General features: G+C 38.9%; 1 protein-coding gene across 2 annotated transcripts in view; it reads left to right on the forward strand.

Annotated features, from left to right (window-relative positions):
- The window catches only part of LOC132811850 (ras-related protein Ral-A), a 47,098-nt gene that overhangs the window by 15,092 nt on the left and 19,474 nt on the right, over positions 1 to 12,532 (forward strand). Inside the window, exons 2-3 of one of the 2 annotated variants that reach the window (XM_060822855.1) lie at positions 8,282 to 8,396; positions 9,050 to 9,220. In XM_060822855.1, the coding sequence (XP_060678838.1) occupies positions 9,107 to 9,220 (114 nt within the window). In that variant the 5' untranslated portion in view covers positions 8,282 to 8,396; positions 9,050 to 9,106. The remainder of the gene's footprint in view (positions 1 to 8,281; positions 8,397 to 9,049; positions 9,221 to 12,532) is intronic. The other variant, XM_060822854.1, reaches the window with a different exon arrangement.

The raw sequence follows: 12,532 nt of genomic DNA on the forward strand, positions 1-12,532 counted from the left end.
TTTCAGTTGTCATTGTTTGGAATTCTCTTCCTTGCTTGCATTTGAGGCTTGGTCAAACTCAATTTTGAATATATTTAAATAGATCCTTGATATTAGTTTATTGTAATGATGATAGACAAGGCAGTCGAGTTAAGACCAGCCTGTTCAGCTATGACCTTATTGTGTGATGTAAGTTTGAGGAATTGAAGAGTCTACTCTTACTTTTTGTTTGCTAATTTATAATGGATATGGATTTGTCTGGGTATAACTGGATTAGAGGTTTTAACAGCTTGAAGTATATGCTACAATTCTGAAACTTGTGGTTTGACTCTTTTTTTTATTTTGAATTATGAAGTGTGGCCAAAGTTGGTTTGAATGACTTTCATTTCTGTTGTCTTTCGTTTCCATGATTGCTTTTAAAGAAATGCAAAAGCATTAAGGTGAAAAGTATGAGTGGTGATTTAAAGGTGTGGTTAATGTAACTTGAAGTTGAGGGCTGTGGCCAAGTGTAGGAGTCAAAAAAAAAAGCTGTCTGAAGAGTTGCCTTGATAAAATAGGTGGTGTGACATGGGCGTATTCCCATAAGGATTACAGGAAATTGCAAAGTTTAAAGCAGAGCTGTATGGGGATACATAAATGAGAACTTGTCTTTGTGTTGAAGGCTTAAAGACTGGTATATCAAGTTACTCTTGAGTAAAACTAACATGGATAGGGGCCTTCTTGTAAGCCATGTAGAGGGAGATATGCATAGGAGCAATGATCACCAACTCAGTGCTGTACAGAGGGTCAACTGAGAGCATTGAGAGATTTGGCATTTGAAAGTCATACAGCAATGCAGGGAAAAGAAAGAGGGCATGATTGGAATGTTAAACAGGGAATTGAAGTTAGGTTGTGATGCAAAGGACCATTCAAAATATACATACTAGTGGACAAGGAGAACTAAGTTGTGCAAGTCTCAATTGAGAGAGCTCTGTTTTGGAGTAGAGGGGAAAGAACATTGGCTGGCAGGTGGAAACTAAGTCACTGGTCCAAAAGCCAGTTGAAGTGAAATGGTGAACTGATATCAAAGTGGCAAAACAGCTGTGAGATTAAGGTCAGTGGGCAGTTTTGATGTTTGTTTGAATTTCCAACAAATGAAATATTTCCTCTTTTACATTGGAAGAGCTGTTACTTAGACTTCCACATGCAGACAAGACAGTTAATGACTCCTAAGATCATCGTAAAAACTCTGCTTTTCAAGTATCATGTTTTTATAGTTTGTTTTATCTTGAAAAATTTGTAAGCTTGAGTTAATTTCTGTGTTAACAGTTCCAGTAGATTAAAGCCCAAGATGTCACTATTCCAAATTCCAGTACGGTAAAGTCTGAAGTTATTCACAGCCAGGCAACTTGACACCCTGGAGTACATCCTTAATAAACTGTACTATTTGTCCTTTGAAAGAAAGTTTGAGATTGATTCACTTTATAGTTCCAGTCAGTCAATGTTGATATCATAATTGCTACTTAGTCACTGCACGTTGAAGGTCATGTCATTATTTGCTGATAAAGATTGTGTTAGACCAAATCAATCAAATTCACTCTTTCTGTGGTGTTAAGATTAAGGCTCCCCTTTAGAACAAACCACAATCTTTTCTTTTTAAAAAGGTTTGTCATGATAGCTGAGGAGGTCTGTTTATAAAATGATCCAGCTGGCTGAAATGTTCAAATTACCAATTATTCTGCACCTTAACTAGAAATGAGCAATTCTCCATTTAACTTGATCTCTTGTACAATATATAAAGTTCCTGTGATAGGGTTAACCCTAATTGCCATTTACTGAAAAAAAAACATAGTCCCAACTGAATCAATAGCATGCAGATCAAACCATTTGTCTTGCTGGCCAGTTTTTAATGGAGAAAGTGAGGACTGCAGATGCTGGAGATCAGCTGAAAATGTGTTGCTGGAAAAGCGCAGCAGGTCAGGCAGCATCCAAGGAGCTGGAGAATTGACATTTTGGGCATGAGTCCTTCTTCAGGAACCTGTTCATGCCCGAAACGTCGATTCTCCTGCTCCTTGGATGCTGCCTGACCTGCGCTTTTCCAGTAACACATTTTCGGCCAGTTTTTATTGTTTGTTAGTTACAAACACCACTTTAATTATCTATCCTATGGATTTGGAACTTGAGTTTACTTGTTAAATCTCTAAGACCTTGTTCTTTCCAATCATCTCTGTACCACCCAAAATCTCTCTGTCCCATTTACTAGGTCATGAGAATGATGATGTAAGATGAAGTTTACAGATCTGCAAATTGAGGGTTTAGACTCATTATTCACTCTATAGTTGTATGTGCTCCTTTTTTCAAAATATTAGGATGTTAACAATTCCTGTGAAGTTTAAGAGTTGACAGATTGGAAATTTGAACACCACTCCTTTTATATTCTGGAATAGAAAATCAATTTGGAGCCTTCATTGTCTTCTAATAATTTACAACATTAGAGCTTTAAATCAAGTTTTCATTGAAACTCGTCAGAAAACAACTTCCTAATTCAATAGGATGCTGCTGGTAGGGCAAACTATCTGCATACCCTAGACAAATTTTCCTAAATCATATTACAATGATGTCACACGTAGGTTTGCTGACTGATTGATTGTATCAAACAGCACATTTCTCTAGCTGTTTTGCAATGGGCAAAGTGTTGTCTCTTCAACCAGCCTGTGTTTGGAAAGTTCAGAACAGCATCCAACATATGACTGCATCTGGCAATATTTAAGGCTAAGTTGTGGATGCCACCGAAATTTAAGTACAAATCTGAAATTCAAAGCTGGCCCATTGGCAATAACTGTAAAAGCTCATGTGGCTCACTAACCTACTTCAGAAAATGAAATCTATCATTCTTAGCTGGTCTGGTTTGCATGTGGCTCCTGACCCACTTTATGCAGTCGGTAGTTACGAGGCAATTAATTAGAGATGGGCAATAAATGCTGCCATTGCTAGTGAAGCCCACATTACATGACCAAATTTTATTTTAAAAAAAAACTTACTGAACAATCCAAACTGCTCAAGATTCAGGTTTGGCATGTAATATGGTTCTCATTAACTAGAAGCTACATTTAAAAGGCCCTGTCCTCTACAAACAAGCAAACACATTCAAGCGTTGCACATATTTAATTAAACAAAATCTTGGATGGCAGCTGTTCTTTGATTATTCTGTGACAATGCTCAGTCCACTTGCACCCTTTTTTGTTCCTTCCCTTTTAAAGTTTGGTATTCTTGCATCTGCCCTGCTGAGTTTGAAATGAAAACTTTCAGATTAATCTTTAATTTCAGATTATTCAAGTTCCATGTTAACACATTCATTATGTTGCGCAAAATTGTCTGCTGGGAACGTGTGCATGGGCAGCAGTATAATAAATCCCTTATCCACTGGAAGGGACTGTCCAATCTGTCAATTAAGAAACACAGTATCAGGTCTGAGGCTGACAGTGTGTCCACGTCCACTGGTAGTGTATTTACATATGACAAGAAGTGAATGTACTTCAAAGTAATTTGAACAAATCAGTGCCAAGCTTAAAATCATTATAGTCTCAGTCAAGCAATTCTTTCCCTAAGGGCATTGTGTCAACCCATAGCAGGTGGGCTGCAGCAGTTCTGGAAAGCAGCTCACTACTGCCTTCTCAAGAGCACCTGGGGATATGCAGTAAATAATGGCCAGCCAGTGATGCCCACATCCCACAAATAAATATTATGAAAATGTAATCTAATCTGACCTGAGTGTGTGCTGCATTGAGAAGATGTCTTTCATTTGAATATTAATGTGACCCTGCAGATCCCCTTGGCTCATTGTAAATGTAGTTTTCTAAGGAAGAGACTGGAATTTCTCCTAGTGTTCTGGCCAAAATTTATACTTGAATCAACGGTTATGATTACCAAATCTCACCACTACTTGCATTGCTGATAAACTGTATTATCTTGGGTTGTGAAAGATTTCATGGGGTCATAGGCTCATAGAATCATACAGCACAAAAATAGACCCTTTGATCCAACTTGTCTGTGCTGACCAGTCATCCCAATCTGACCAAATCTTATTTGCTCACATTTGACCCATATACCTCTTAAACCTTTGCTATTCAAATACCTATCCAAATTTACATTAAAATATGTAATTGGACCCACCTCTGGCAGTTTGTTCCATACACTCGCCACCTTCTGTGGAAAAAGTTATCCCTCAGGTCCATTTTTTTTAAAATCTTCCCCTCCTCACCTTTAAACCTGTGCCCTCTCTAGTTTTGGATTCTCCCACCCTACGAATAAAAGATTTTGGCTATTCACCCTATGTACGCCCCTCATTTTTATGAACCTCCAAAAGGTCGCCCTTCAGCCTCTGCTCCAAGGTAACCAGCCTCCCCATAAGTAAAACCTTCCAGTCCTAGTAACATCCTTGTTCAATCATTTCTGCATCCACTCTCACTTAACATTCCTGTAGAAGGGAGACTAGCATTGTACACGGTATTTTAAAAGTGGCCTCCCCAATGTCCTGTAGCTACAACATGACCTCCCAACTCCTGTACTCTGACTTTTTATTGGTCAGAGCATAGTGTACCAAACAGTTTCTCTAGCCTGACTACCTGCGACTCCACTTTCAAGCAAGTATGAACCTGCACTCCCAAGGTCTTTGCTCAGCAACATTCCCCAGTACTCTACGACTAAGTATATATGTCCTGCCCTGGTTTGCATTACCAAAATGCAACACCTAACATTCATATAAATTAAATTCCATTTGCCACTCTTCAGTGCATTGGCCCATCTCAGCTGTGGTCTTCAATAATCCTCTTTATGATCTGCCTATTTTAGTGTTACCTGCAAATTTACCTGTATATTCACATCCAAATCTATATAAATTATGAAAAGTAGTGAACTAGCACCGATCCTTTACTTTCCGCTACTTCAAGTAGCAACCCTCTACCACCACACTCTGTCCAACCTTCAAGGCAATTTTGTAGCCAGTTGGCTAGCTTGCTCCCCTGGATCCATGTGATCTAACTTCACTAACTAGTCTACAATGCAGGGCCTTGTCTACATTTGATTTCAGCAAAGCATTTGACAATGTCTACTGCCCTGCCTTCATCAGTCTTGTTATTTTCCTCCCCCCCCCCCCCCCCCCCCCCCCCCACCCCAAAAGAGGTGGCGATCAAGTTGGTGAGACACTATTTCCTCCCAACAACTTGTACACTGATGTAAGGCTCATAGTCTGTAGTTCCCTGGCTTTTCCTTGTAGCTTTTCTTAGTTACTGGCACCACCTTAGCCAACCTGCAATCTTTATGGCACCTTGCCTGTGGTTGCTGATGATACAAAGATTACAGCAGGGGCCCAGCAGTCTCTTTTCAAGCATCCGACAAAGTTCTAGGAAACACCTGATCGAGTCTACCTTTTTGTGTTCTAAGACCTTCATAATATGAAATATTTCTCCTTCTCTTTCCACACCCCCCAAAAAAAAGGTCACTTTTTATTTCTCCAAGTTCCCTAGCTTCCATGTCCTTCATGGTAAATATTTGATATGAAATGTTCATTTTAGCATCACCCATCTCCTGTTGTTCCACACATAGATGGCCATGTTGATCTTTAAGAGGCCCTGTACTGTCCCTAGTTACTCGTTTGTCCTTAATGTATTTATACAGTCATAGAGCATGGAAACAGACCCTTCGGTCCAACTCGTCCATGTTGACCAGATATCTCAACCGAATCTAGTCCCACCTGCCAGCACCTGGCCCATATCCCTCAACCCTTCCTATTCATATACCCATCCAAATGCCTCTTAAATGTTGCAATTGTACCAGCCTCCACCACTTCAGCTGGCAACTCATTCCATACATGCACCACCCTCTGAGAGAAAAAGTTGCCTCTTAAGTCTCTCATGTCTTTCCCCTCTCACTCTAGTTCTGGACCCCCCCCCCCCCTCCCCCCAAGGGAAAAGACTTTGCCTACTTATCTTATCCATGCCCCTCATGACCTTATAAACCTCTATAAGGTCATCCCTTAGCCTCTGGAGAAAACAGCCCTGGCCTATCCAGCCCCTCCAGCTCAAATCCTCCAACCCTGGCAACATCCTTGTAATCTTTTCCCAACCCTTTCAAGCTTCACCCATCTTTTCCCAATAGCAGTGTGACCAGAATTGCAATGTCCTGTACAGCTGTAACATGACCTCCCAACTCCTGTACTCAATACTCGGACCAGTAAAGGAAAGCATACCAAACGCCACCTTCATTATCCTATCTACCTGCGACTCCACTTTCAAGGAGCTATGAACCTGCACTCCAAGGTCTCTTTGTTCAGCAAGACTTCCTAGGATCTTACCATTAAGAGTATATGTCCTGCCAAGATTTGCTTTCCCAAAATGCAGCACCTCACATTTATCTAAATTAAATTCCATCTGCCACTCTTCAACCCATTACCTCATCTGATAAGATCCTATTGTAAACTAAGGTAACCTTTGCTCTCCACTATACCTCCAATTTTGGTATCATCAGCAAACTTACTAACTACATCTCTGCTCACATCCAAATCATTTATATAAATTACAAAAAGTAGTGGACTCAGCACCGATCACTTATAAAACCTCTTTGGATTCTCCTTAACCCTATTGGCCAAAGCTATCTCATCTCTCCTTTTTTTTTGCCCTCCTGATTTCCTTCATAAATATGCTCCTCCTGTCCTTTTGTATTCTTCTAGGGATTCACTCAATCCTAGCTATCTGTACCTGATGCATGTCACCTCCTTTTTCTTGACTAGAGTCTCAATTTCTCTAGTCAACCAACATTCCCTGCACCTACCAGCGTTGCCCCTCACACTAACAGAATATACTGTCTCTGAACATTTGTTAGATCATTAATTAAGATCTCGCATTTCCTGACTGTCTCCCCAATCAACTTTGAAAGTTCTGCTTAATACTATCAAAATTGGCCTTATTTTAAGTTGGAATTTTAATTTTGAGTTCTAGCAACCGTTTTAGAATTCTGAGCTTTAAAAGAATTATCACTTTCTCCAAAGTGCCCCCTACTAACACTTCAGTCACTTGCCCTGCCTTATTTCCTATCAGAAAATCAAGTATTGCTCCTTTTAAGCCCACATTTATTGAATGAGTTTTTCTGAATGTACTTAAATTCCTCTCGTCCAAGCCCTCAACGCCATTTTTAAATGTGCAGTTTTATTCTTTTTTTAATTTTCTGCTTGTGATTACCACCCCTGCAATTACATCCTTGTCTGCTACTTGTTTTAAACCTTTAACATTTTTCTCTGCTTCTGCATACTGTATTGAATGTAGGGTTATCCAATCATATTCCTGTGCTGCATTGTCTCTCCAGTGACTACCTTATCAAACAATTCTTCCATGTATTTCCTTGTGGGAAGAGCTATTTTTTTTGGTCCTCTAATCTCAGTTTTATTTTGTGAAAAATTTCATTGGTGTTGTCCACCCTTTCTCTTTATCTAGAATAGTTTGCACCCTGTGTCATACTTGATGAGCTTAATTGTCATAATTTATGCAAGATCATGTTTTGGTTTTAAACCTGCATCCTAATTGCTGCAGAAAGTAACATATTCATTCCGTCCTTGTGATTGAGCTGATCTTAGATTTTATCACTGAAGTTTCCTTAGTAATAGCCATATGGGACAGAGTGCTGTATGGCGTCGTTGACGACAATGTTGTAACCGCAGCTGGGCTCTCTCTCTCTCTCACTCTCTCTCTCTCTCACTCTAGTTCAAATTCAGTGTGGATAATTGAGTTGCAAGTTTTATTTGGTTTCAAGATTGAATAGACAAATGCAAATTATAATTTTTAGTCTGACTAAAATCAAATTAGGCAATCTTTGTAAGGCTGAGTAGAATATTGGGCAACAATTATAATGCTAATGTAGTTCATAGATGTTGCTGGTGTTGAGCTGTTTTACTGTAGTTTCCAGATGTGCTTATTAACTTCTGCATTAAGCAGAGGCCATGTTAAATCTTGATTGTGCCATATTTAACTTTATGGTTGTACAACCTGTTTTTTAGGAAGTTGTGCACTCTATGAACTGATGAACAGTATTTCAAATATACATAAAGGGTTTGTTCAGATGAATGCTAATTCAAATTGTGTTCTTTATATAAAGGGTTTCTCAATCTATTGTGTAACAACTCACTGAAGCAGCATTTAATAACTTGTCCCTGTCTGAAATGTTGTCTTGGTTATGGAAGTTAGGAGGCTATTACATTGCTAATTTTCCTGCCCATACAAGTCCTCTGGCTTTGCTTTGCATATTTACTTTGTTCTACTCCCTCATATTTTAGGTGTTTTTTATGTGCAGAATCAAATGCTACTGCACTTGTCCATCAAAGACTAAAAGAATTAGTGGAAGTTTGAGGCGAAATAGGAATCATGAAGCAGTCACAACAGAGCTAATAGGTAAAGTGTATGACGTAATTGTTTCCTATTCTATCGAATGTCAGCTGAATTTCTAAATTGCAATTTCATTCACTGCTAATGACTGGGTGTTGTCAGACATCTCTGGTTGTATTTGTATGATCCTGTAGACTTACAAGAATTTTGAAATGCAAATAAATCTTTTCTTTGGCAGGAAATGGTTTCTCAGGGATTTGTTATGTGCTTGGCCTTGATTCTTCACCTGAGGTGGTTTTGAATAAATGTGCAGTCACAAGAGTTTTTAAAAAGTCTGTTGTGTCCGGGTCACTTGATCAGAGAACATAATTCTCCTCTTCCCCTCCCCCAGTTTCCAATTATTCAATAATTCCATAGTTTTATCAATTGCTTTACCATTTCACCATTACCTTGATTACACAGATTATTTTAATATTGACCTCATTAACCCCACTTTCTCTTGCAGAAGGCATTCTATTTAATAAAAGTATTTTATGTTTCTAGTTGCTTCCTTTTCTAGGTAACTAACAAGTAAAATAACTTTATCAAGACTCTAGGTTATTCTTGTGCTTCATCTCTACACTTTTCAGTATTTGTACAGTTTCTGTTGCTCATCTACAAAGTTTACTTTTAGTTCAGCCACTTTAAATTTGCTCCTGTTTGTTTGTTTCTTTCTTTAGGTGGAAAATTGCTATCCATCAAGTTTCACGTTTTGGTGATACACCTCTAGTCATAAAATGGCAGCAAACAAGACCAAAGGCCAGAATTCCTTGGCTCTCCATAAAGTGATCATGGTTGGGAGTGGTGGTGTGGGAAAATCTGCCTTGACGCTACAATTCATGTATGATGAGGTAAGAGTACTTGTCATGTTTTTCTCAATCTGTGTTGAATTCTTGAGCAGACAAATATTTTTGCATGTTTCTCATGGTCATAGAAATGTTCGGCATGGACACAGTCCCTTCGGTCCAACTTCATGCTGACCAGATATTCTAAATAAATCTAATCCCATTTGTCCCATATCTATCTTAACTTATCCTATGCATGTTCCCATCCAGATACTTTTTTAAGAATGTTATAATTGTATCAGTCTTCTGGCAGCTCATTACATGTACTCCTCACCGTCTGTGTGAAAAAGTTGCCCCTTTAGGTCCCTTTTTAAATCTTTCCCATGCCTCCTTTAACCTACGCCCTCTAGCTGACTTCCCCCACCCTGGGGACAATGCCTTGTCAGTTCACCCTATTGATGCTCCTCATTTATTTTATGAATCTCACCCCTCAGCCTCTACTCCATGGAAAATAGCCCCAACCTATTCATTACCCCCAATAGCTCAACCCCTTCAACCCTGGCAGCATCTTTGTAAATCTGTTATGAATGCTCTGAGGATCTGTACCCTGCAGTAAATGTTTGGTTTTATTTCGAGCCACAGTTTATAGTAACTCATCTGTCAGTTGATTGTCTTTCTCAATTTCTTTTTAGTTATTGAGACTTTCGTAAGTTGGCTGCACCATCAGTTGGCAGAAATTAAAATATGTTTGAAAACTTATTATGGAATAATTGCATTAGTATAATTAAAATAACTTGTAATTTTCTAAATGGCAAACAAAGATGAAGCTTTTCATCTTGGCTTGTCAGGACAGGCATGCAGGAAAATGAGCCCCCTAAGGGACACTGGTTTCTGTGAAAGAGGATTGGACCATGGTTAGTGTAGAGATGCAGCAAGAACTGTTAACTGTCAATCTTGGCTCATACTCCCTCAAACCTTGAAAACTCACTGAGTAGACAGGTTGGTGAATGCAGTATAATTGGCAGTCTCCAACCTTTTATTTTGTTAATTGAAAAGGTGCAACATGTGGACAAATTCATTACACCTACAAATCAATCCTCACTTGCTGTATATCATCAAAACCAGTGAAAAGATGTATGGCTGTCACTTTTGACGGTACCCAATTTACTTCTACTTAACCTAGAAGGGGAAATTGTCTCAAAATTAAGTGAATCTAGCAATTGCTTTTTAATTTGCAGAAATTCATGAGTGATATTGTCCATGATCAGAATGCTGATGTTAAATCAAATAGCTATTTTCTCTATTGCACAACTGAGTGCTGTATAAGTTTTATTGATGTGATGTGTTGCTGGAAAAGCGCAGCAGGTCAGGCAGCATCCAAGGAGCAGGAGAATCGACGTTTCCTGAAATCCTGAAGAAGGGCTTATGCCCGAAACATTGATTCTCCTGCTCCTTGGATGCTGCCTGACCTGCTGTGCTTTTCCAGCAGCACATTTTTCAGCTCTGATCTCCAGCATCTGCAGTCCTCACTTTCTCTCCTTATTGCTGTGATGCCAGGTATGTAGTCATATGACCAGCGGATTGCATCAAACACATTATTTTCAAAGTCACAGTGGTCATCACACTGTACTCGCAAATCTTAATGCTTTATCCAACATCAGATGTGACTCTACTATTAAATTCCTCCACCATGCTAAAAATTGAATTGGAAGCTAATTTTAAGATCAGTTAGTGTGATTCATTCACTTGTTGAAAGCTACATTTTCACACATGTGACTCTGTTCTTTGTAGGCAAATTAATTTTGTCCATATATGGCACCTGTTTCATTGCAAAAAAAGATTGTTCTTGTGTGTTGGTCCTGATGAATGCAAGATGAAAGACTTCAACTTTGTCTTATTAACAACGTTTAAGTTCTGTACTAACAAACGATTTATCTAAATGTTCCTTATTTTTGTGTTTAAATCAACTATGTTGGGATATCCTTATTCTTGGCTTAGGGCTGATACTTGGTGGGCTGAATTTATTGCAAATTGACTGACAGGATTTTGGTGACGCATCTTAAGTGTTGCAAACCAAGCACAACAGGAACCAAAGTGGATGAAATGCTTGCCTAAGACCAGAAGAAGTAGGAGCAGGCTGTTCAGTCTATTTGAGTCTGCTGTGGCATTAGATCAGTTATTTTGTTCTGTGATTTGATACAACAGAGTGAATTGTCAGGGCAATTAAGTCAGCCACATGGATGTGGGACTGGAGGAAAGCACGTAAGGATGGCTGAGTTCTTTTCCTTCTGAAGATTAGAGAGTCACTTCGGTTTTGTCACATTACAGCAACTTCATGCTCGCTTTTTTGATAGTAGAAATAAAAATAAGCTTTTTTTTTAGAAAAAACTGAATTCTAATTTTCAAATTACTGTGATTAGATTTGAACTTCCTATCCTAGCTATGTCCTTTCTCATGTTTACCAAATTATAAGGTACTGTCAAATGAGGCTCAAATTTTCACGGTTCACTTAATGTTTTGATCCAACATATGTAGCATCTCTCATTTATTGGCACATATCTGGAAATACTACGTGCTTCATTCTCCTTCACCTGGTGCAACTGCTGTAAAAGTGCAAACTAGTCCTTTAAACCTCAGTCTTTACTACACTTGTCTCCTTTCTGCCAACCATCCCCTTTCCAATGAGATACAATAACTGGACATTGTGATTACTTACAAAAGAGTGAACATTTTGTAATGTTAACCGATCCATACGATTTAATCCAAGGTGTATCTTTGTGATTTCGAAGCTCATTAACTGCCAAAGTGGAGTCTCATCCATGTTGTCTTTTTTCTTGCCCTATCCCACCTCCCCCAACCCCATTTTTTTTGTGTGTGTGAAGCATACTCCACTCTGTTGTCCCAGCACTTGAGTTACATGAGATGTATGATGACATTTATTTTTTTTAAATCTGTTTTCTTTGTGCATTTTTTATCTCCAAGTTGTCACTGATGTTGTCATTATATCACTTGCTGATTTTCGTTTTCTTTTCCTTCTCTGCCCAATCTTACCCCATTTTCCCCTCCTTTCTGAGCCCTGTTCTCGTTCTAATCGCAAGTGCTTAATCAAAACCCTCTATCCTGGTTAAAAAAATCACGTTTGCTCCTGTTCAGACACTCCTGTTACACACTCCTTCATATTTTAAATAATTTTGTCTTCAGCCTAGTCTGCACTTCTGGACTGGTAAACTGTCTCGTTAATTTATCTCTTAGCCTCTCCCCCCCCCCCCCCCCCCCCCCCCGAATTCTGCAAATATGCAGTGATCATTTTAACCATTTCTCTTCACGTCCATGTTTTTGTGCTCCCCAGTCTTTTTAAATATTTCGATTGGGTGAAAG

Source organism: Hemiscyllium ocellatum, chromosome 4 (genome assembly GCF_020745735.1).
Source record: "Hemiscyllium ocellatum isolate sHemOce1 chromosome 4, sHemOce1.pat.X.cur, whole genome shotgun sequence".
NCBI lineage: Eukaryota > Metazoa > Chordata > Chondrichthyes > Orectolobiformes > Hemiscylliidae > Hemiscyllium > Hemiscyllium ocellatum.